Genomic DNA, 24595 nt, shown 5'->3' with positions numbered 1-24595 from the left:
TATTATATAATCAGAGGCACAGAGGTATTGGACCTTCATGTTCCTCCCCTAAGAACATCCTCCTCTGGTCTTCCTATATGTGAATGCTTAAGAGTCCTGTTTATGTCCAAGTGTATTTCAGGGATTTTTGCCAGTCCTGGGGCTTGAACTTAGGGCCTGGGTACTGTCCCTGAGCTTCTTTTGCTCAAGGCTAGCACTCCATTACTTGAGCCACATTGCCACTTCCAGCTTTTTTTTTGTTAATGTAGTTCTGAGGAATCAAACCCAGGACTTCATGCATATGAGGCAAGCACTCTACCACTAAGCCACATTCCCAGCCCCATGTTTATTTTAGATCTAGCTTCCTTATATGAGAGAAAACAAGCAAAGAAGGCAATTTCTTAAGGCCTAATGGTTGACCATGCCTTGCTTGTTCGTGAACAGTGGACTACTGACTTGCACAGTGATTTCAGACAAGGTAAAGTAAGTGGTCTCAGGTGAGGGGACTCAGACACTGATCCTGGGGCAAGTCTTAAGTGCAAGGAGGTTGGTGATTCAGGAGGGAAACAAGCACTGGTAGAGTGCAGGACAGACAGGGACCAACACAATATTCTATCCAGTTGGCCCAAGTGTCAACCCTTACTAGGAAACTCAGAAAGCTAGCAGAAGACACTTCTCAGTTAACATGTTACTGGGGAAATTAGGCAGTATTCCCCCATCTGTCTAGTTATTCACTGACAATTACTGGGAGGGCTGCTCCCAAGTGGGTGTTACTCTTGGTATTTCACATCTGTCAAGGAAGTGGCAAAGGCCTCTATAGGCAAGAAAAGCTGTGCTGACAGCCCAGTGATGTTCTCACAAAGAGGTGAAAGTGAGCAGGGGTGTTGGGTGGAGCATGATCTGCTATAAGAAAATATAACACCAGCCTAACCACTTGCAATGGGCTTCAAATGGACCTATTTCTCTCAAAGCAGAATGGTTTAAATAGTCAGAAATATTAGGGCCAAGAAGGGAACATCTTTAATATATCTGCAGCTCTATTTCTGAACAGGATAGGATAATTAGTAGAAGCCAAGTTTCCTGGCTTTTGTGTTTCAAATCCATGAAGATCAGCCAATAAAAGTCACAATACTTATGTACTTTGAATTGTTCAGGAAAGTCGCATTCGCGTGCTGCAGAACGGAATCCACAAATGTTAAAGCATCACCAAGAGGTACAAAGGAGAGGTCAGTAAGCATAAATCTTCACTTTGTGCACCTCCTTGTCATCACACTCCCTCTGCTTGTTGTAGTAATAGAAGGTATTGTCCCTCCTCTGGAGTTTCTTCACATATCCTGTCTCTGGCCAGCGGTCTACCTGCACAATTAAAAACGAAAATATAACCACAGTAATGCCTGTTTTACTTTACCTCCCATTTCACTATCAAATAGTTAAAAGCACAACTGTCAAACACTGAAGTATCGCCGGGCGCTAGCGGCTCATGCCTGTAATCCTAGCTACCCAGGAGGCTGAGATCTGAGGATCATGATTCAAAGCCAGTCTGGGTAGAAAAGTCCCCGTGAGACTCTTTTCTCTAATTAACCACTAACAAACCAGAGGTGGCACTGTGACTCCTGTGGTAGAGCACTAAGCCTTGAGCACAAAGAGGCTCAGGGACAATGTCAAGGCTCCAAGTTCAAGCCCTGCGACTGACCAAAAAAAAAAAAAAAAAAAGGAAGTACCAAAACTTTTAAGTAGCCAGCAATTGAAGCCAGGTGCTGGTGGCTCACAGCTAAAGTCCTAACGACTTGGAAAGTTCCTGGTTTGAAGTCAACCTGGCAGAAAATTTACAAGACTCTATGTCAAAAAGCAAAGCAAAACAAAACAAAACAAAAAAGAAAAATAAAAAAAAAAGAAAAAAACCTGGTCTAAAGGTATAGACTCAAGTGTAGAACCCTAGCCTTGCAAGCCCAAGGTCCCAAGTTCAAATATCCAAGTACCACCAAAAACAAGTTTTAAAGTGGTATTGGACATACATCAAACTTGCAATCTAGACTGTAGAACTGGTCCAGGGCTTCTCGCTAGAATCTGCTTTGTAGATCCAAATGTCTACAGTGTGGCCAAGGTAACCTAGCACTCCATATAAAAGTAAGGCCTCCCTGATGGGAATCTGCTTTTTTCTCCTAACACCATGTTGCTCACAAGGCCCACTAGCCCCTTTCCCCCAAGAACCCCCCTCCCCCGTAATTCCCAGGAAAACTTCATCCTGACCTTATCTGAAAGTACAGGACTGTTGGCATCAGAAGAGTAGATACCCTACCATAAAACCCCAAACAGTATAGTTTGCACAATAAACCCCCAATAGGACAAGACAAAGACATTCCAGAGAAGATCTCTGGAATTGGAGTTTATTTAAAAAAAAAAAAACACAAAAAAACCTTAAAACACACCCCCAGTCCGCACTCTTTGTTTCTCTGACTCTGTTTGGGGTTACATGGAGTCTCCTGCAGCCAGGAATAAAGCCCGTTCTCATCTGTTGAGGTCTCTGCCTTCTTTCTGTCCTTTTGTCCACAAACACCCTCAGGAGAAAATGACGACCAGGGATAGGCCCAGGCCTCATGATAAAAAGCAACTACTGCAGATGATGGAGATCATGCAGGGACTACTGCAAGTGACTGCTAAACATAGCTAAAGGTGCCCAAAGTTCAAGTTCATGTAGATGTCCGTTTTTTCTTTCTTTTCTTGGTTGTGGGGCTGAAACTCAGGGCTGGGGCACTGTTTCTGAGCTTGTGTGTGTATGTGTGTGTGCGCTCAAGCCTAGTGCTCTACCACTTTGAGCTACTGCTCTACTTCTGGTTTTCTAGTAGTTAATTGAGTCTCGTAGGCTTTACTGCCCTAGCTGGCTTCAAACTCAGATCTCAGCCTCCTGAGTAGCTAGGATTACAGGTGTGAGCCACTGCCCCGCCTGATGTCCACAGTTTTTAATAGAAACTTGAGGTCATGAATACAAAGTCCTCAGCAATCTTTCCTTACCCCCATGGTCTTTTCTTAAAAAAATATCATGCTTCTCTTTGTTTTGGGTAGTTGGGGGCACAGTACTGGGTACTGACATTAGGGCCTTGACACTTGCTAGGAAACTGGTACTCTTATTGCTTGAGCCACATCTCCAGCAGCCCCTTACTTTTTTCGGGGGTAGGGTCTTGCTTATGCCTAGGCTTACTGGATTACAATCCTTCTTCTTGTGCAAGACCGGGAAAAATGCCACCCACGTCTATTGTGCATCTCCTCATAGCTGCGGTAATAGGCACGCACTACCACATCCAATCAAATTGAAATGGAGTCTCATGAACTTTTTGACTGGGCTGGCTCTAATGGCCATTCCCCAAACTCTGCAAATAGGATTATAGCCTTGAGCCACCACGCCCAGCTACTGTTTTAATAAGCCCTCATTGTACACTTTCTTCTTTGACTTTATCTGATTTGAACATTTCCTTCCTCTTTCCAAATTCAAAGTTATGGCTTCCTGCTTAGGTTAATGTGCTATTGTTGTTGTTTTTTTTAATGTTCCTCCTGGATCTATCAAATTCCCATTATTTCAGTTTTAGAAAACCAAACCTTGTTTATCTTATTCTTTAGCACCATTCACACAGAAAGCCCTTCTCTTTCATGTTCCACACATGTGATTCCCAGCTTTCCGTTGGAAGAAAAGATGGCTGCCAGGTCTTTTACTTTCTACTAATGTTTTCTGGTTTTTGTTTTGTTTTTGGTTTTTGTCATTTGTGGGGCTTGAACTCTGGGCCTGGGTGCTGTCCCTCAGCTCTTCAGCTCAAGATGAGCACTCTACCACTTGAGTCACAGTGCCTCTTCCGGTTGGAGATAAGGGTTTTACAGACTTTCCTGCCTGGGCTGGCTTTGAACCTGGGTCCTCAGATCTCAGCCTCCTGAGGAGCTAGGATTATAGGCATGAGCCACAGGTGCCTGACTCTGTTTTTGATACAAGATTCCATGATGCTGCTCAGGTTCACCTTGAACTTGCTATGAACCCCAGACTGGCTTTGAATGGGATATCCTCCTCCATGTTGAGTGCTGGGATTACAAGCATGCATCATTATGCCTGACTTTTGCATTTTTTGTCTCATTTATTATGCATAAAATAGAATTTCTGAGAGGATTAGTTGCTTCTGTGACATTTAGGTTTTTGTTTTTTGTTTTTGTTGGTCGTGGGGCTTAAACTCTGGGCTTGGGTGCTGTCTCAGCCTCCTGGGTAGCTAGGATTACAGGCAGGAGCCACCGGCACCGGGCCTGTGACATTTACTTTATAGCAACACAGCAAACCATTCTAGCAATATGCCATGTCTCCTTTGTGCCTCAGCTGGGAAAGGAGGTATTTTTAAAAGTTAGTTACAAGTCTCAAAGATTAACGTGTGTGTGTGTGTGAGCAACAACAAAAGGCTGGAAATGGAAATAGAGCATGCGTGTGCAGTAATGGGGCTTGAACTCAGGTCCCGGACACTGTCCCTGACCGTTTTTGCTCAAAGGTAGCACTCTATCACTTGAGCCACACAGCTCTATTTCCAGCATTTTTTTTTTTTTGTAGTAACTGGAGAGAAGAGTCTCATGGACTTCCCTGCCGGGCTAGCTTTGAATATTGATCCTCAGAGCTCAACCTCTAACAGTTGAGAGCCATTGGAAACCAGCTCAAGAATATCTTTTTTTAATTTTAATTTTTTTATTTTTTTTGGGTCCGGTTGTGGGGCCTGAACTCTGGGCCTGGGCGCTGTCCCTCAGCTCTTCAGCCCAAGGCTAGTGCTCTACCACTTGAGCCACAGCACCACTTCTGGCTTTTTTCTTTTTGCTTATGTGGTGCTGAGGAATCGAACCCAGGGCCTCAGGCATGCAAGGCAAGCGCTCTACCACTGAGCCACCTTCCCAGCCCTCAAGAATATCTTGTTCAACAAATCAATAGTGTACCCTTTCTTTACAGAATCTTCAGAGCAATTATAAGGGACAATCCTCAACACAGCTAGACTGGGCCTGTGCTCATGGTTTCCAGACATTTTTCTTTTTCCTATCTCTTCTTTTTTATATCCCTTTGTGCCAGTTATGGGGCTTAAACTCAGGGCTGCCCCTGAACTTTTGTGCTCAAAAGCTAGCACTCAACCACTAGAGCCACAGCTCCACTTCTGGAATGTTAGTGCTTATTTGGAGGTGCAAGTCTCATGGACTTTTCTGCCCAGTCTGGCTTCAAACTACAAACTTCAGATCTTGGCCTTTGAATAGCTAGGATTAAAGATGTGCACTACTGGTTCCCGGCTCTTCCTACTGGCTTTGAACTTCCTTGTTGTTTTGTCTGGACCTTCTTTCTATGATGCCATGCAATGGTACAATTCTTGAGTCCTCCTACCTTCTGCTCAGGTAGTGAGGTTGACAGGCTCTAACAGCACCCAGGAGAGTGTATGCTCTTCCATCAGTAAGGAAAAGGAGTGTTACTCTAGCCTTCACCTTGCTGCACATTGAAAGGGACACTCCAATCTCAGGCAAGCCTTCAGCTAGCATCCGGTTTGTCTTTCAAATGCACTGCATCTACTCTGAGGAACATGAAGGCTTTTCTGAGGACCAACCCCACAAAAGTCATTTTGTCTTCCTCAGAAATTCTTTTTGCTTTTCCATTTTTCTTTCTCTGGTAGCACTGAGGTTTGAACTCAGAGACCTGTGCTAGCTAGGATGTCGCTCTACCAGTTGAGTTAGGCTCTAGTGTTTTTTTGCTTTGTTTTGGGGGATAGGGCTTCTATTTCCCCGTTTATGGTGTGATTTTCCTACTTATGCTTCCCAAGCAGCTGGAATGGCAGATACATGCCACCACACTCAACTATTGGTTAAGATGGAGCTTCACTATTTTTTTTTTCACATGGACTAACCTCAAACTGTGATCCTTCTGATCTACACCTACCAAGTAGCCGGGATTAAAGCTGTGTGCCACGACACCCAGTATTAAATTCTTTTTCTTAAAAGCACCATACTTTGCCTAGCATCTGGCTTTATTGTAGATACTTATTTTGTACTCTAAGATAGTTCTTGCTCATTAATGACAGCATCAGTCATTGACTAAACATTAATTAGTCAATGTTATTTTACAGTGAGAAAATGCAAGTGGAGCCAGCCAGAAAGTAGAGTCAGGAAACAAATGCTGAATGGACTCCAAAACCTATTTTCAATTGCCTCACTGCATTTCTCAGGGCCAAGCACTAACTTCTCTCACTCCCTCATGTACTTGGCACTGAGTTTCCCCATGCAGCTGTTGTTTGGCCAGTCCTGAGGCTTGTGCTGTTCTGTTCTAGGTTCATGTTCTACCACTAGAACTACTGCCAGATTCTTTTGTCTCTAACTGGACATAAGAGACTTCATGGACTTTGCCACCCAGGCTGGCTTCAAGCCGCAATCTTCAGAACCTAGTTTCATGAGTATGTAGGCTTACAGGTATGAGCCACTGGTATCTGGAAACTTTTTTTTTTTAAATGGTCTTGCTTTTTTTTTGCTCAGGTTAGCTTATACCATGACCCTACTTATGATTCCTGTGATGAAAGACCTGCACCTAGTACATTTTACTGGTTGAGATGTAGATTCTCAAGACTTTTATTTTCCTGGGCTGTCCATCTTTAACTTCCCTGGTAGGTAAGATTAGAGATGTGAGCCACTACACCTGTCTTGGCATCCCAACCTTAAGACAAGGTATTAAAAACATTCTTGAACAGCATTAAACTAATAATGCTTGTGTTTTTCTTATTTAAAAGCCTTAGACACTATCTTTTGGTAATGAGGTCTGAGTAAAACCTCAGTTGCTATGAGAAGACAGGTACATTAAAATCAGTTGTCAGCTCTTCACTTAATCAGTATGTGTGTATGCACACACATATATACTCATACTAGGGCTCAGGGTGTGGCTTTTTTTTTTCACTCATAGCTGGTGCTTTATCACCTAAGCCATACCTCCAGTTCTTTAATGAGTATTTTGTTTGGGTATGTGTGTGAAGTCAGTACCTAGATGCTGTCCCTTAGTTTTTTTCACTGTTTTTCCTTTTTTTTTTTTTTTTTTTAATTTCAGGTAAGAATATCAAGAACTTTTCTGCTAGGACTGGCTTCAAACCTCAATCCTTAGATATCAGCCTCTTGAGTAGTTAGAATTATTTGTGTGAACCTCTAGGTACCAGCTGTGTTTTCTCATTGACAATCTCCATTAAAATATGATTGAATCCCTCTGTAATTCATGGGTGAATTCATAGGAAAGAAATAAGAGTTACAAAACAATCTGCCTATCTGATTATGAAATTATCTGAGGTAAAAGGACATGTTATTGTCTACCATTAATGGCTCATTTATATAAGAGCTCAGTTACTCAATAAAAGCTGAGAGCATTCTGAATGTGCCAAAGCTGCCTGACAAATCATCTTTCTGAGGCTCAGTCTTCCCCTGAATGAGAGTTTCATAATCCCCTTCAAATATTCTTTGGTTGTTTGGCTTTGTGTTTGCTTGTCTTTGTGGGGCGGGGAGTAAACCTTAGGGCCTTGAGCTTGCTAGGCAAGCCTTCTACCAGCCAAATGAATCTACCAAGTCTTTTATTTATTTTTAGATAGGGTCTTCATTTATTCCTAGGAGGGTCTGGATTGTGATCCTCCTATTTGTGTTTCCCCATGCCACTAGGATGACAGGCGCATGCCACCATGCCCAGCCTCCATGCTTCCCCTGCCTAGGTATGCAACACCATGTCTAACCAATGGCTGAGAGAAGAGTCTCACACATTTTTTTCCCTGTTTATACTAAGCTGCAAACTGTGATGTCCTGATCTCTGTCTCCCAAGTAAGATTATAAATTCAAGGCACTGAGCCCAGTGTTTATGTTGATGATGATGATGATGATGATGTAGCTGTTCACATGGGTTACCAGTCTTTAAGTCAGGTTATCAGTACAATGCTTCTTGTCACCCCTTTCTTCATTATCTTCCATTTCCTTTGTTTTTAAATGCATATATATTAATAAATTCTTTTTTTTTTGCCAGTCCTGGGGCTTGAACTCAAGAGCCTGGGCACTGTCCCTGATCTTCTTTTGCTCAAGGCTAGCACTCTACCACTTGAGCCACAGCACCACTTGTGGCTTTTTCTGTTTTTTTGTTTTGTTTTGTTTTGGTTTTGTTTTGGTTTTTTGTTGTTGTTATTGTTGGTCATGGGGCTTAATCTCTGGGCATGGGTGCTTCATGGGGCTTGAACTCTGGGCGTGGGTGCTGTCCCTCAGCTCTTCAGCTCAAGGCAAGCACTCTACCACCTGAGTCATAGCACTACTTCTGGTTTTCTGGTGGTTTATTGGAGATAAGAGTCTCACTGACTTTCCTGCCTGGGCTGGCTTTGAACTGCTCATGGCAAGCACTCTACCACCTGAGTCATAGCACCACTTCTGGTTTTCTGGTGGTTTATTGGAGATAAAGAGTCTCACTGACTTTCCTGCCTGGGCTGGCTTTGAACTGCACTCCTCAGATCTCAGCCTCCTGAGTAGCTAGGATTACAGGCATGAGCCATTGGCGCCTTGCTCTCTGTTTATGTGGTACTAAGGAATCAAACCCAGGACTTCATGAATTCTAGGCAAGCAGAAACTCATTTCAAATTTAGGTTTACAGAGGTATAAATCTTACCATAGAAACTTGTTTCACTTGTTTATATTCAATTTCATCCCGATAGCCTGCTTGCTGAAATCTGTAGAGATTTTCTATCTCTTCTGACCATTTTTTGGCACGACTTATTGATTTTGGTTTCACATCCGAACTAGCCATTGCTAGAGTGGCTTTATTACCAGTTTTTTTTTCCTGAAAGATGTTAAAACAACATTAATAGATAACAATAACAACTTTCAACATCTTTACAATGAATCCCAGTTAAGAATACCAGTAACATTATTAAAATGTTAACACTCAGTTCCAAGATTCTTATTTGGAACAATAAACAAAATAAAAATACTCCCAAGCCCTAAAACTATTTATTTATTGTAGGTCATGGGGCTTGAACTCAGGGTCCAAGCAGTGACCCTGAGCTTTTGTGCTCAAGGCTAATATTCTACCACTTTGAGTCACTGCTCCTCTTCTACGGAGAACCATTTATCTTTTCTTTTTGGTTGGTCATGGGGCTTAAACTTGGGGCCTGGGCTCTGTCCCTGAGCCTTTGTACTTATAAAGCTAGCACTGTATCACTTTGGGCCACAGCTCCAGTTCTATAGACAATTATTTCTTCACCAAATAAAACTGCATTTGGAGTTATGGTGTAATGTCCTTAGGGGTAGAGAACCTTTTTCTCCCAAGGGCCATGGCTACTTAGAACACCACTTGAGAACCAAATGAAATCATCAGTACAAGCAGAGGGCCATGGGCAGCCAACAAAAGGCATCCCAGTTGGTCCCATTATGTACCAGGCAATTCTTCCCGCATTCTAAGACCCCTAAGCTGGATGTTCCCCAGCCATCAGGACCTAAATAAAACCAGTATACACTAGTTCTAGTGTCCTTAAAATAGGTGGCATGTTTCTGAAAACTAAATTTTTCTTTTTTCCATCTTTATACATACTTGCAATGTATTTCAAGACTACTCAGCCTCCATCTTTCTTGTTCCCTTTTCCCTATCCCCCTAACAGCCTAATAGTTAGAATCATTTACATACATGTATTTACATACACATACACATACACACATACATACATATATCTGTGTATCTATGCATGTATATTTTATACATGCCCTTGAATATATTCTGAAGACTGTCCAAATATCCCACCACTATTCCATTTGATTACATGCAGTACTCTTCTTCCTTTTTCCTTAAGAAGGGAATATAGCTTCAGTCTTCTGGTCTTCTTCCCTTTCTTGCTTCTGGGAAGTAATGGCTACTTCTTCATTGCTTGGAGAGATCTCAGTTGCTGTGATCCAGTTATTGGATCACTGAGGCATTGGTCCTATGATAGATGAATGTGGGAAGAGTAACACAAATCCCCTAGCCATATGGCTGTCACAATACTGAGATCATTGGTTTTAAACAGTGTAGGCCACTGGTGATCATGGACCTTCATCTCTAGTTCAAGTTGTTTGTCCATTCATGCAAAGTCTACAATCAATTTTTTCCCCAGTTCTTTGTAAGCTAGACAAGCCAGTTTACCAGTGAGCTATACCCCCAACACTTTAGTGTTCCAAAGATGTAACCTGACACTTGTCTTTTTCAGCTATTCATCATTACTCTAAAACATACCATTTAACAGAAATAAATTATCACCATGATTCCTTGAGTCCATTTTTCTATTTAATACATATATATTTATTATTTTTTAATCAGTCACGGGGCTTGAACTCAGGGCCTCTCTCCCTGGGCTCTTTTGCTCAAGGCTAGTGCTCTATCACTTTGAGCCACAGCACCCCAGTTTTCTGGTGGTTAACTGGAGATGAGAGTCTCACAGACTTTCCTGCCCAAGATGGCTTTGAACTGTGATCCTCAGATCTCTCATAGGTATGAGCCACACACCCGCTTACAATATATTTCTGTTGGTTAAATACACCAAAGGCAGACTTCACAAAGTAGATCCTATCAATGAATTAATATTTTGTGAAAATTTTTTCAAAATGATGACAAATGCTCTTAAGACAAAAATGCCAAGAAACAAAGCCGGGCGCTGGTGGCTCACGCCTGTAATCCTAGCTACTCAGGAGGCTGAGATCTGAGGATCGCGGTTCAAAGCCAGCCCGGGCAGGAAAGACGGTGAGACTCCTATCTCCAATAAACCACCAGAAAACCGGAAGTGGCTCTGTAGCTCAAGTGGTAGAGCACTCGCCTTGAGCTGAAGAGCTGAGGGACAGCGCCCAGGCCCAGAGTTCAAGCCCCACGACCGACCAAAAAAAAAAAAAATGCCAAGAAACACACAAAAGTATAAGAAAGACAAAGCAAAATAATCACTGCATTAATTAGAAATATCTAGCCTTGACATTAGGAGAATATCATCCTAAATATGTAATGGTTTATGATGGATATGAGAAGTTTAATAAAAAAAGAAATTTCACAATAAATGCTTTTACAAGAATAATAAATTTAGTTGTATCTGGATTTAATAGAGGAATAAGTAGCAAAAACAGAAATGGCAGAATGCTGAGTTTCAGGTAATCTTCAGGATAAAAGGTAGAGTTTAGGGGCTGGGAATGTGGCTTAGTGGTAGAGTGCTTGGCTAGCATGCAAGAAGCCCTGGATTAGATTCCTCAGTACCACATAAACAGAAAAAGCCAAAAGTGGCACTGTGGTTCAAGTGATGGAGTACTAACCGTGGGCACAAGAAGCTCAGGGACAGGGCCCAGACCCTGAGTTCAAGCCCCAGGACTGGCAATTAATTAATTAATTAGTTTGAAAGTTCCTTTGCTGAGCCCAGTGCTGGTGGCTCATTCCTGTACTCTTAGCTACTCAGCAGGCTGATCTCTGAGGATCTTGGTTCAAAAGCAGCCCATGCAGGAAAAGCCAAGACTTTGATCTCCAGTTAACCACCAAAAGCTGGAACTGTGGCTCAAGTGGCAGAGCAATAGCACAAAAGCTCATGGATAGTGTCCAGACCTTAAGTTCAAGCCCCAGGACTGGCACATGCATGCACATGTGCGTGTGCGCGCGCGCACACACACACACACACACACACACACACACACACAGATTCCTTCTGTAATTAATAAAAGATAATGATGAATATCAGGAGACTTAAGATTCGTTTGTTTTAATTTTGTATATCAACTACACATAAATACTCATGGATTCTTTTCTATGAAAAAAAAGTTCATCTAATTCTCCTTTCCTTCCCCTAGATTTTTGAGGAATTTATTTAACATTCTAGTATATTTACATTCTACTCAGAACTCATACTCCTCACAGTTGTTCCAATTTAGTTCCAGACTTAATTTCAATGAAGCCATTTGAGTAATATAGGTTGATCTGATCAAAGCAGCAACTACATAAATGCTCACACCTTTTTCCATTGTACAAATTATCTTATATGTTGATCACATCAGAGAAAAGTAAGGTTTTCAACTTTGGATCATAACACTGATTAAGACTGGGGTTCATGTTGCATTTTAAGGCAATTCATCATCAGAGTATTGTATCAAAATGCTCAGAAAATTTGGGACACCTGACAAAATGGCAAGTCAGCCATGTTTCAGTAGAGGTCCTATAATTCCATTCATTTTAATGAAAAGTTCATTGTACCACGAATGTATAATATCCAGCTATGATCAACAAGTCGAAAATGTGGTAGAGCCTGATAATCCATTCACAGAAGCAGGAAGATTCAAATTACATGTAGAATATACAAATAATACAAAACATGGCACAAATAAACCTGAAAACATGTACATTCACTGTCTTAGGAACTTGCAAAGTCAGACTTGCTTTCATATGAATGTAGTGACTATACTGCTTATAGTACATTTTTGTTGTTGTTGTCAGTCGGTTGGGGCTTGAACTCTGGGCCTGGGCACTGTCCCTCAGCTCTTCAGCCCAAGACCAGTGCTCTACCACTTGAGCCACAGCACCACTTCTGGCTTTCTAGTGGTTTACTGGAGATAAGAGTCTCATGGACTTTCCTGCCTGGGCTGGCTTTGAACCGCAATCCTCAGATCTCAGCCTCCTGAGTAGCTAGGATTACAGGCATGAGCCACCAGTGCCCGACTTGCTTATGGTACTTTTATAGTTGAACCATATTAGTATATTTTAAAAAGTAGTAATACAGTCTTTTTTTGTCCCTCATGGGGGCCGAACTCTGGGCCTGGGTGCTGTCCCTCAGTTCTTCAGCTCATGGCCAGTGCCCTACCACTTGAGCCACAGTGCCACTTTTGGCTTTTTTTTGCATATGTGGTGCTGAGGAATCGAACCCAGGGCCTCATGCATGCAAGGCAAGCACTCTACCACTGAGCCAACTTCCCAGCCCAGTAATACAACCTTAATTTCTGTTCCCCACCCTGTTCTTTGTTTTTTTTTTTTTGGGGGGGTGCTGGTTCTGGGGCTTTAACTCAGAGCCTGCTGTGCTGTCCCTGAACATTTAGGCTAAAGGTTAGCACTCTTCCACTTGAGCCACCAATCCATTCTGGCTTTTTAATCGTTAAGTGGAGAAGAGTCTCACAGTCTTTCCTGCTTCGGCTGTCTTTGAATTGAGATCCTCACACCTCAGCTTCCTGAGTGGCTAGGATTTCACGCATGAGCCACCAGTGCCTGGCTTTCCCCTATTGCTTTTAAGATTGGCCTTCGAAGCCGGGTGCCAGTGGCTCATGCCTGTAATCCTAGCTACTCTGGAGGCTGAGATCTGAGGATCATGGTTCCAACTATCTTATCTCAAACCACTCAGAACAGTGGCTCTGGGGCTCAAAGGGTAGAATGCTAGCCTTGAGCAAAACAACTCAAGGACAGCCCCCAGGCCCAGAGTTCAAGACTCAAGACCAAGGAACAAAACAAACAAACAAAAAACCTGTGCTTATAGATGCACCCAGCTTTCAGGTTACTGATATTAAAACTTCTTTTCCTTTGTATGTATCCAAGTGATTTTCTTGGGGAGGCCTTTCAACTATAACATCTAGAATCTACAGAAGAGATCTCCCTGCTCTACTTTATTTTACAAGTACATTGATTCATGTCTTTTGTTTCTGAGATTATAAAAGTTTGGATAACCTCACCCACAAGCAGAAGTTTCCGGATAATGTCATTCTGTTTCTGGGCCATGGGAATAGAACCTCTTATATTCTCTTGGAGCAAGAGCTGCATCTCACATCAACAATTTAAAATTAGCAAAGATCGATTTCACAGTCCTAGATAAACATCTCAGTATAAACATCTCAGTGGTTCTGGGGAAATAGTGGCATTACTGGATCTGCTGTGCTTTCAAACGGAAAGATTTCTTTGCTTAGTGTTGTGGCCAAAAAAAAAAAAAGTTAGAATTATAATGCTAACAAACACGAAGTAGTAATGCCTGCGTTTCTAGTTTGTGGAAAATGAATTTTATTAAGCATCCTTAAGATGATTATTATATAGCTTGCTGGGAATGCCCCACCCATCTGTAGCGTCTGACAATCTAAAGTTGTTGGAGACTCCTCAGAGGCAGCCAGCGGGCTTACACTTGGAGCATTGGCCTCCCTGATCTTCTTGTGTTTCTTCCATGTCATTATTTCTGCTCCTAAGGATCAGCAGGATCTGGTGGTCACCTTTAAATTCATATGTAATCCTTGGGCCACGACAAGGTCACACTCCTGGGCCTGCTGCTGAACTGTCTCAGGCAAACACTGGGTGGTCTGCACACTCCATCCCGAATGTCAACGATGGTTCATTTTTAGACAAAAGCAGACCCCCAATAGGTCCCAAAGGCCACTCACGGGGGGGGGGGGTGGAGGACCCCACAGGTAGCCTGCTTACCTTGGTCCCTGAAACGTGCTGCTAGAAATTGATTCTCCTCAGAAACCACCAACTGGGTGCTCGTGAGGTGTTAACGGGTGCCAGAAGGGGCGTGGGGTGGCCAGGGAGAGTGGGATTCGAACTTAGGAAGGCCCAAATGAAAGACCTACCCTAACACCAGAGAAGAGAGGCTCGACGGCGCGGTGGGCGGAAGGGCGACGGCGCGGTGGGCGGAAGGGGCGGGCCCGGGGCTTCCGGGGCGGGCCCCCCGCCGATGGCCCCCAGCGAGGGTGGTCCGCCCCTCGGGTCCCCTTCTCGGTGGTGGTTACTCTTGCCTGGCCCAGCTCATAGGCGAACGCTGTGGTGCTCGCCTTCTCCACTCAAGGATCCCAGGGCTGGGCCAGAAAGAGCCCGACGGTTATGGACACTGCGACCCTCGCGTCTCCTAGCAACGCCGCTGCGCCCCAGACCTAACGAGACGCTCACTGAGGTCCTGCCCACTGCGTGCGGGCCTCGGCCGCTCCCCCCCCCCCCGCCCCCAGCCGAGGCCGTTGCGCTTGCGCACGCGCGTGCCGCGGAGCTAGGCCGGCTGGCCGGTGGCCCCCCAGGGGTAGGTAGTTTGCCAAGGCTGAGTCCAGGGCAAGGGTGGAGAGTGCAGAGTGTTCCTTAACTGCGCTTGCCTCTCCCTATGAAAGCTAATGAAAGAGCCGAGACTACTAGTGGTAGTGTGTGGTTCCTGATAGAAAGTTGAGGTCTGTTGGTGAAGGTAAAAGTGAAGTAGACATTGTGACCCCTCCTTAAACGACTGTGTTCCCCACAAAGGCCGTTTTGATGGAATGTGGCTTAGGGGTGTAAGTTTGGGGCATATCAGGTGAAGCGATCTGAGTCTATAACAGAAGGTCCACAGAGTAAAAATTGCATACCTGTCCTGGAGCTGATGTTATTATCCCGGCCTGACCTTTGTCTTGATTAATGATGTGTGTGTGTGTGTGTGTGTGTGTGTGTGTGTGTGTGTGTGTGTGTGTGTGTAAGTGTAATCAGCTTGTATAAAATCCAGGGTTTCACATTCCTCTTGATCAGAACTTCCTTCTGGCACTGGCCCTGTGTAGGTAACCAGGCAGCTCAACTCCTTTATTCTTTCTAAAAAGTGATCATATCTTTGCTGGTTTGCACTGGGCATGACAATGAGTAAACCAACAATAAATGGTATCTATAGCTTTGTTTGTGTAACGACATCTCCATTATTATACCTAAATGCCATTTTAGCGAAAAGTGATCAGAATTAGGAAATGTATTTTGAACCTGGAGCCATCAGGACTTGGCAATTGGAGGGAGAAAGAGACAATTGGAGTCCTGGGATCACCAGAAACAAGAGTTAAAAGATTTTAAGAATTACTTGTTCAACACAGATTACATAAGCTAATAAAGTTAGTCAAAACAGATACTAAAAACGAAAAAGTCCCATTCACTTATTTGTAACTCCAAATTTATTTCCTCTGTCCAGACCTTTCTCTGAACCTTAGACTTGTATATCCATGCATATCCAAGCTCTGCTGCATTTGCTCACCCTTCTTCTCTCCATTTGTGCCCTCCCTATTGCCCTCCTCCCCCAAACATTTTTCTGAGGGGCAGTTTCTTTTGCTGTTTGTTTGGTGTGGAGAAGAGGTTTGAGGAAGCTGTTTTTTTTTTTTTTTTGACAACCAAGTGGAGCAAACAGATGTGAGCTCACAGTGGTGGCTTATATCTGTAATCCTAGCTTCTCCGGAGGCTGAGCTCTTAGGATCATGGTTCAAAGTCAGCCTTGGCAGGAAAGGTTTATGACTTATTGCCAATTAACAACCCAAAAAGCTGGAAGTAGAGAGGTGGCTCAGGTGGTAGAGCTCTAGCCTTGAGCACAAAAGCTAAAGGATAGTGCCTAGACCCTGAGTTCAAGCCCCAGGAATGGCAAAAAAAAAAAAAAAGGAATTATTTCTGTTAGAATACATATTCCACAAACACAGGGATTTTACCTGCTTCATTCACCATTATGTCTTTAGTGTGCAGTACAGTGCTTGATATGGAACAGAGGATTTGTGACTACTGGTTATATTAATATTTCCTGGAGAACTGAAATCACTTCTAATTTTGATTTTAAAAATTTCTGAGGGGGCTGGGAAGGTGGCTCAGTGGTAGAGTGCTTGCCTTGCATGCATGAGGCCCTGGGTTCGATTCCCCAGCACCACATAAGCAAAAAGAAAAAAGCCGGAAGTGGCGCTGTGGCTCAAGTGGTAGAGCGCTAGCCTTGAGCTGAAGAGCTGAGGGACAGCACCCAGGCCCAGAGTTCAGGCCCCACAACCGGACCCCCCCCAAAAAAAAATTTCTGAGAACTGGTGTGCTTTCTAAACTCTAGTTCAGTGTCTTTCAATTTTTTTACTTCATGAGAACAATGAGAAGAGGTGGGCTGCTGGCTGCTACCCCCAGTTTCTGATCCAGTGGGTCAAGACTGCAGTAGAAAATTATTATTGAAGTATTATTATTACTATTATTACACATGCACATGAGCCAGTTCTGGGGTTTGAAATCAGGGCCTGGGCACTATTCCTACTCTTTTTTGGGGGGGGAGGAGGGGTCCGGTCGTGGGGCCTGAACTCTGGGCCTGGCACTGTCCCTCAGCTCTTCAGCTCAAGGCTAGCGCTCTACCACTTGAGCCACAGCGCCACTTACGGCTTTTTTCTTTTTGCTTATGTGGTGCTGAGGAATCGAACCCAGGGCCTCAGGCATGCAAGGCAAGCACTCTACCACTGAGCCACCTTCCCAGCTCCTATTCTTTTTTTGCTTAAGGCCAAGTCACTGCTCCACTTCTGGCCTTATTCGGAGATAAGCGCCTCAGATGAGAGTCTCATGGACTTTCTTCAGCCTCCTGAGTAACTAGGATTATAGATGTGAGCCAGTGGTACCCAGTGTGAATTATTATTCTTGACAAGTTCCTAAATGTTGCTGGTGATACTATTTCTGGATCCATACTTTGAGAAAAGCTGTCCTAAACTGACCTCTATCTTGTTGAAATCACTCTCATTATTGGACAAGCTACAGATTGAACTGCTTGGTTTGGCCCTTAGTAGGTGCCAAGTAACCCTGCTTAATTGGTTCAGTCTTTAATTTCCTCTCTTCCTCATGGCTTCACCCTTGTGAGTCCAATATTGAAGGTTAGAGGAATGAGTCATAGTTTAATAAAGGCGCATTTCAGAGATACCAGACTTTTCTTTGCCTTGGAGGCTAGACTTAGCTGACTTGTTCTTTCAATGCAGTTTCCTCATCTGCAAAATAAGAACCCAAACTGTACTTATCTTATGGGACTGTTGTAGAGATAAAAAAATAAGTATAGGGCTGGGAAGGTGGCTCAGTGGTAGAGCGCTTGCCTTGCATGCCTGAGGCCTTGGGTTCGATTCCTCAACACCACATAAGCAAAAAGAAAAAAGCCGGAAGTGGCGCTGTGGCTCAAGTGGTAGAGTTCTAGCCTTGAGCTGAATTGCTGAGGGACAGCGCCCAGGCCCAGAGTTCAGGCACCACGACCGGACCCCCCACCCCAAAAAAAAAAAAATAAGTATAGGGCTGGGATGTAGCTCAGTGGCAAAGCATTTGCCTAGCAAGTACAATGTCCTGGGTTTGATCCCCAGTACCAAAAAAGAAAAGACAAAAAATACAGTTAAAAAAAATAAGTATAAAGCTTCTCACTCAAGCTGGGTGCCAGTGGCTCACACCTGTAATCCTAGCTACTCAGGAGCCTGAGATCTGAGAATTGCGGTTCGAAGCCAGCAGGGCCAGGAAAGTCTCCTGGAGACTCTTATCTCCAGTTAACCCACTCAAAAACCAGAAGTGGTGCTGTGGCTCAAGTGGGAGAGCACTATCCTTGAGCACAAAGAGGCTCAGGGACAGTGTCCAGGCCCTGAGTTCAAGTCTCACAACTGACAAAAACAAACAAAAAACCCTTCTCACTCAAATCCAACGCCTGTGGGAAGAGACATCTCTACTAATTGATCTTTCCTTAGTCTCCACATTTCTTTCAAGCATACTTCCTGTTAAAAATCCTGTTATTTGTTGCCCTGACTTTCTCTATCACACTATATGCTCTTGATAGGGCATGCTAGCCTTGAGAAAAAACAAAACAGCTAAGGGGACAGTGTCCAGGCCCTGAGCCCCAATACTGGCATGCATACACACACACACACACACACACACCACCACCACCACCACCACCACCACCACCAACAACAACAAATAACATTGTTGTGCACATTTTACAGTTTGATTACAAACACTCACTGGAGGAATTTCTCTAGGTATTCTGTATTCAAAAACATATACTCTCTTCTGAAAAGCTTATTTTAATCTTCAGATGCCAAAAAGCTGGGGATTGTGCTTCCCTCTTTTCTTTTACTTCTAAAAGAGCCAAACAAAGGAGTACCTGTAAACTAGTCTTTACTAATTTCTGTCCTTTTTTCCCCCTCACTCTATTTCCTTTATTCTTTTATATTATATCCCTATGGAAAGAAGAGGAGACAAATAACTAAACTGAGCATTATCTTGTCCTGTCTCTCCAGGAGCTCCAAATTCTGAGAGATTCTGTAGGTATGAGCCACTGCAGATTTTGTTGCTAAGCATGGACATGCTAGACCAGGAATAATTCTCCTTTATCTAGAACCATCCACCTGAAATAAAGTCAAAGGACTTGCCAGTAGTAGCCTGGCAGAATATTTTACTTCAATTGTCAATTGTGACATCTATTTTTCTCCCTTCCTTTCCTACCTCTCCCTCTTCCTCTTTAAGATTTCCCAGAACCTGTACTTTAATAGAATTCTGGGAATCATGGCTACAAGCACAAGCTGATACCCTTTGAGGATGGCATTCTGATTTCTAACTCTTCTAGGAAGAAATCGTTCCTGGCTTTATTCCCAGATCATTTTCTGTCTCCATCAAAGTATGGAGTTACTGTATTTTGAAAATCTATGGTCTCCAAACTGGTTGATCACTACTTAATGGCACATCTTAGTGAGCTCTGTAACTATCAAAGGATTTGTCTCTGTGTCCTGCAAATCATGATTTCAAAAAGGCTTCTAATTGTTTAATCCAATTGATCAACAATACTGTGATGTCTAAAAAATAAAAAAAATACTGTGATGTCTGACTTGCTAGGAAGCGATGTCTGACTTACTAGGAAGAGATACAAAAAAGCAATTGTATGTATTTGATGGATGATCACACACACACACACACACACACACACACACACACACACACACACACACACACTTTATTTTTTGTCGGTTGTGCGGCTTGAATTCAGGGCCTGGGCACTGTCCCTGAATTCTTTTGCTCAAATGCTAGCGCTCTACTACTTCGAGCTACAGCCTACTTCCCGTTTTCTGGTGGTTAATTAGTGATAAGAGTCTCACGGACTTCCCTGCCCGGGCTGGCTATGAACGGCAATGCTCAGATCTCAGCCTCCTGAGTAGTCAGCATTACAGGCGTGAGCCACCAGTGCTCAGCTGCAATCGGTTATTCTCAGTCTGCTCACTTCCCTTTTTGGAGCACAAGCTCATGGTTATTCGGATTCCCTCCGCGACCCCGGACTTTCACAGGCTCGGGCAGGTCTTCACACGAACAACAACTGCGTTTCATTTGTGACAGAAAGAGACTTCCGAGCAGGTGCTGCGGCTGGGCTCACTGCGCAGGCGCTCAGCGGGACTTGAAACTCGACGATCCTCCGCGGCACCGCCCCTCTGCCGCCGGCCGCTAGGATTGGACGAAGGCTGAACTCGGTTGGCCAATGGCGAGGCGGCGCGCAGGGTCCCGGAAGTGGCGGCGTGGTGGGGCCGGGGTGGTCCTGGCTTCCGTGCCTGGCAGGGCTCGGCGGCAGGGTCTTGTCCTGGCTTCGGTGGCGCCATGAGCTCCTTCCAGGGGCAGATGGCCGAGTATCCCACCATCTCCATAGACCGCTTCGACAGGGAGAACCTGAGAGCCCGCGCCTACTTCCTGTCCCACTGTCACAAAGGTGAGTCCTCCGCGCCCCCAGTCTTGGGCTGCCGGGGTCAGAGGTCGGTGCCGCCTTGCAGAACTGTGATCAGGGGCTGCTATTACATTTTTGTTTTATTGTCTTACTTTTGTGTTGGTTCTGGGGCTTGAACTCAGCGCCTCACACTCTTCTTTGGCTTCGCTGCCTCTGCCACTTGAGCCCCTGTTGGGTTCTTCTGATCGCTCTGCTAGTAGAGATGGAGATTTTTGAGGTTGACTGAGCTCTTCTCCTGTACTCCTCCACTTCTCTTGACCCTGTGTAAGAAAAACAGATTCCAGGTTAACCAGTTACACCCTCAAACGTTAGTTAGCAAGCACCCTGCCTCCTCCATAGACACAGCCAAACAACCTCCTCGGCTTGACCAAATACCAGCTACTGTTCATTTAGCTATCATCACTTACGGAGCTCAGGCCTGCTCTGAACTGGCCATCCTCCTGCCTCTGCCTGCCCAGGCATGCACCGCTACTGTTGGCTCCCCTCACTTTTCAGAAGTTCTGTCCATCTCCAACAGGAGACCGGTGGTGCTAGTCATAGTTTGTTGTTAGCATTTGTTAGACTGACTCATAAATCACCAATTCTACCAACAAAAGCAGTTTTATTCACAGTGCTAATTAGCACAACCATTAGCACTGATGAGAAATCAAGATAAACTGGAATACTCCAGTGGCAGCCTCTTCCAGTGCTACCTTCCACAACAGCTTGAGAAGGAAGGTCTGAACTCTACTGTAGAGGAGTGAAGCAGAGACTCTCTCTCTCTCTCTCTCTCTCTCTCTCTCTCTCTCTCTCTCTCTCTCTTTTTCACACACAAACAGACCCCAACACTACATATACTTACCTAGTAAGCAGGAGGCTTTAAGTTAAATCCCAGGACTGGAGGAGAGGAGGGGAGAAGAAGGTGGGGAGGAGAAGAGAAAAGAAGAAAGAGAAGAAAAATAGAGGCAAAATAGTACTGTGACCAGTGGAGGGTCTGTGATTTTTCAGAATAATATTTGTGGTTTGGTTTTATTGAGAAACCACTGCTGGATGAGGATGCCTTGGTTTTTATTGTTTTGGGTTGAGTCTAGAATTCAAAGTGTGATAGCTGTTAAGAAGAAAATTCCTTAATCCTGAGCCTCAGATTCCCTTAGGACCAATTGGGAAGGGGCTTAAGGGTGAGGGAGGATCCAGGATGCAAAGCTATAGGGTGCCACCTACTGAGTTAGTTCAGAAACATGGAGTACAATCTTGATTCACATTCCTTTTTTTTTTCCTTTTTTTCTCTGTGACACAGTTTCTTCGGAAATGGATTCCAAAGTTAGTGTTAGTGTTGCTGACTTCTTGGTTTTCACTGGGTACAGGAAGCCCCAATTATGTATTCCTGCAGTGGTGGTGGTAATTAAGAGATCAGACATGGTTTGATTTCGTTCCACAACTTAGAAGTGTTTGGTTGTCTAGGTCTTTACAAGCCAAGGATTTGGAAAGTATAATAATACATACTTTGTATAGAGTATTGCTTAAGGGTTTGCTTTTTCATTTGTCTCTGTGGATTGGAGGGTTGAGCCTCAAGTCTACGTGACTGTGACATCCCACCTTTGAGTCCTGAAGTCACTGGAATGATTTCCTGGCAGAATCCCTGGAAGCAAGCTTGGAAGTCTAGGTGAACTAACTTTGTGGTGGAGACTGAGCGAGGCCCAGGGTGTTGTGAGAAGACAGTGAAGAGAAGGACTCTGGTTCTCCACACATGAAATTTCAGTTCCTTCTACCAAAAACTATTTCTGTTTCAGTGCTTGGAATCAAACACAGGGCCTCAAGTATTTCTAGGCAAGTGCCCTACCCTCAACTATACCTCGACATTTTTTTTTTGGTGCTGATCCTAGGGCTAGAACTCAGAGCCTGAGTGCTGTCTCTAAGCTCTTTTGCTCAAGGCTAGCACTCTACCATGTGAGCCACAGCTCCATTTCTGACTTTTTGGTAGTCTCACGGACTTTCTTGCCTGGACTGGCTTTGAACTGTGATGGTTGGATCTCAGCCTCCTGAGTAGCTAGGACTTTTCAGTTTGATTGGTCTCACTGTGTAACCCAAGCTAACTTCAAGCTGATCTTCTAGGCTGTCTGGTGCCTGTCTGGGCTAAATTGCGTTCTTTTCTTTTTTAAAAAATAGCAGTAGTCTTGAGCACCAATAGATATTAGATAGGTACATGGAAATTTCTGATTAGGAAACACTTATCTCTTGCATAGTTCTAAGGTTACTTGGAATCCTTTAAGGTTTTTTTTTTTTAAGAGGAAAAACATACATTTGAGATGTGATTATTTAATTTCAATGTAGTAGTTCAAGGTTGGACAGTGTTTAGTGATTCCTGTCTTTTTACCCAAAGGATTCATCAGCCAGGTGCTGGTGGCTCATACTTGTAATCCTAGCTACTCAGGAGGCTGAGAACTGAGGATTACAGTTCAAACCCAGCCCAAGCAAGGCAGTCTGTGAGATTTTTTTTTTTTTTTTGTCTGTCGTGGGCCTTGAACTCTGGGCCTGAGCGCTGTCTCTCAGCTCTTCAGCTCAAGGCTAGCACTCTACCACTTGAGCTAGATTCTTATCACTAAAAAACTGGAAGTTGAGCTGTGGCTCAAAGTGGTAGAGCACTAGCCTTAGCAAAAAAAGCTCAGGAACAGCTCCCAGGCCTTGAGTTCCAACCCCAGTGCTTCACAACAACAACCAAAAAGGGTTTGTCATCTAGAGAAGAAAGAACCAATGGTCAGTGGAGAGTGAAGGTCCTGTATTTTCTCTCACCAGGAACTTTAAGATGGCAACTCCAGTGGCTTAGGCCAAGAAATCCTCTGATAAAGAACATGTTTATGATTCCTATTCTTTTGCTTGTAGATCACATGAAAGGATTAAGAGCCCCTACCTTGAAAAGAAGGTTGGAATGCAGGTAATAAGATACTACTGCTGCTGCTGCTGCTGCTGCTGTGTGTGGGTAATAATTAGAAAATATCAGAATATCTAGACAGCAAAGTACTTGCATCATAAGGGACAATGCAATGCGATGGACGTTTACCACCTGAGCTTATATCCAGATGGAAGAACTTGAACCAGTACCTGAATTCCAGGCCCTCTGCCACCTCTCAGTCATCCTTCCTAAAAGATAACTTAAAAAAAAAGAAGATAACTTCTATTTAGGCTTTGTACCATGGGTTAGCTTCGATTGCTTTTGAACTTTCTTTTTTTTTGGTCAGTTGTGGGGCTTTAACTCTGGCCTTGGGTGCTGTCCCTGCACTCTTCAGCTCAAGGCCAGAGCTCTACCAGTTGAGCCACAGTGCCACTTCGGGTTTTCTAGTGGTTTATTGGAGATAAGAGTCTCAGGGGCTTTCTTGCCCTGGCTGGCTTTGAACTAATCCTCAGATCTCAGCCTCCTGAGAACTAGGATTACAGGCGTGAGCCACTGGCGCCCAGCTGCTGTTGAACTTCTGTGAATAGAATCATACCCAATAGACTCTTATTTGTTTTTGCAGTACTAGGATTTGAACTCAGGGCCTTATGCCTGCTAGACAGGTGCTCTCCCACTTGAGCCACACTCCAGTCTTATCATATTTACTTTCTTTTACATAACTTTTATTTTCATGTGGTTCTTCCATACTAGGGCTGAAGCAACAACTCATTTGTTTTCATTTTATAAGAGAGAGAGAGAGAGAGAGAGAGTGTGTGTGTGTGTGTGTGTGTGTGTGTGTGTGTGTGTGTGTGTTTGGAGAGACAGAGAGAAAGAGAGAAGAGAGAAGAGAGAGGATGGTGTTCCATTATCAAGAATTCTATGGTACCACTGTTTTATTTTCTTTCTTTTTTGGGGGGCAGGGAAGAAGTTTGAGCTCAGGACCTTAAGCCTGCTAGACAGGTGTTCTAGGGTGTCGCGCCCCAACCCTTTTTATGTTCTTGTTATTTTTCAGATAAGGTCTTTCTTGTGTTTGCCTAGGACAATCTTCTGACTTATGCTTTCTGGTGCAGCTGGAACTAATAGCATGCACCTCCACACCTGGCTTGTTGAAATGGGGTTTCATTTACTTTTTTGTTCAGACTCCTTCCAATGTCTGCCTCCTGAGTATCCGTCATTGAATATTTTCTTAAACCTGAATGATTGGATTCTCTTCCTGAAGTTGTTGCCTCAATCTAAATTCCAAATTCTCAAG

At 43.9% G+C, this 24595-nt stretch overlaps 3 protein-coding genes across 11 annotated transcripts in view; 1 reads left to right on the top strand and 2 right to left on the bottom strand.

The window, feature by feature from the left end:
* Window positions 1–976: 976 nt before the first annotated feature.
* On the bottom strand, window positions 977–14875 carry Meig1 (meiosis/spermiogenesis associated 1). 3 transcript variants are annotated; one of them, XM_069990416.1, is made up of 3 exons: window positions 14559–14875; window positions 8639–8806; window positions 977–1335 (listed from the first exon to the last, which is right to left on the bottom strand). In XM_069990416.1, exons 2-3 carry the CDS (start codon window positions 8774–8776, stop codon window positions 1207–1209), a joined length of 267 nt encoding a protein of 88 aa, XP_069846517.1. In that variant the 5' UTR covers window positions 8777–8806; window positions 14559–14875; the 3' UTR covers window positions 977–1206. The 3 variants fall into 3 exon arrangements, with proteins under 3 accessions (XP_069846517.1, XP_069846516.1, XP_069846519.1); XM_069990415.1 differs by having other exon boundaries at window positions 8639–8809; window positions 14560–14875; XM_069990418.1 differs by lacking the exon at window positions 14559–14875 and adding an exon at window positions 14411–14551 and having other exon boundaries at window positions 8639–8809.
* Window positions 14876–18633: 3758 nt separating this feature from the next.
* The window catches only part of Suv39h2 (SUV39H2 histone lysine methyltransferase), a 54212-nt gene continuing 48250 nt past the window's right edge, over window positions 18634–24595 (bottom strand). For 5 of the 6 annotated variants that reach the window (XM_069990408.1, XM_069990410.1, XM_069990414.1 and 2 more), the window contains one exon: window positions 18634–20695. In XM_069990408.1, coding sequence (XP_069846509.1) covers window positions 20562–20695 — 134 coding nt within the window. In that variant the 3' untranslated portion in view covers window positions 18634–20561. The remainder of the gene's footprint in view (window positions 20696–24595) is intronic. The other variant, XM_069990409.1, reaches the window with a different exon arrangement.
* Window positions 20234–24595, top strand: part of Dclre1c (DNA cross-link repair 1C) — a 27877-nt gene continuing 23515 nt past the window's right edge. The window contains exons 1-2 of one of the 2 annotated variants that reach the window (XM_069990407.1): window positions 20234–20420; window positions 23295–23346. In XM_069990407.1, coding sequence (XP_069846508.1) covers window positions 20312–20420; window positions 23295–23346 — 161 coding nt within the window. In that variant the 5' untranslated portion in view covers window positions 20234–20311. The remainder of the gene's footprint in view (window positions 20421–23294; window positions 23347–24595) is intronic. The other variant, XM_069990404.1, reaches the window with a different exon arrangement.

The sequence above is a fragment of the Dipodomys merriami genome, unplaced genomic scaffold, assembly GCF_024711535.1.
Source record: "Dipodomys merriami isolate MVZ:Mamm:240054 unplaced genomic scaffold, mDipMer1.0.p SCAF_4, whole genome shotgun sequence".
Lineage (NCBI taxonomy): Eukaryota > Metazoa > Chordata > Mammalia > Rodentia > Heteromyidae > Dipodomys > Dipodomys merriami.
Note: the sequence above shows the minus strand (reverse complement) of the source record. Positions and strands in the feature narration are given on the sequence as shown.

Bases quoted from the DNA above. Each gene is read 5' to 3' on its own strand.
- Meig1 (XM_069990416.1), bottom strand. From the start codon at position 8,776: ATGGCTAGTTCGGATGTGAAACCAAAATCAATAAGTCGTGCCAAAAAA. The intron at 1,336-8,638 runs GTAAGATTTATA...TTAATTGTGCAG, and splicing joins AAGTGAAACAAGTTTCTATG to GTAGACCGCTGGCCAGAGAC.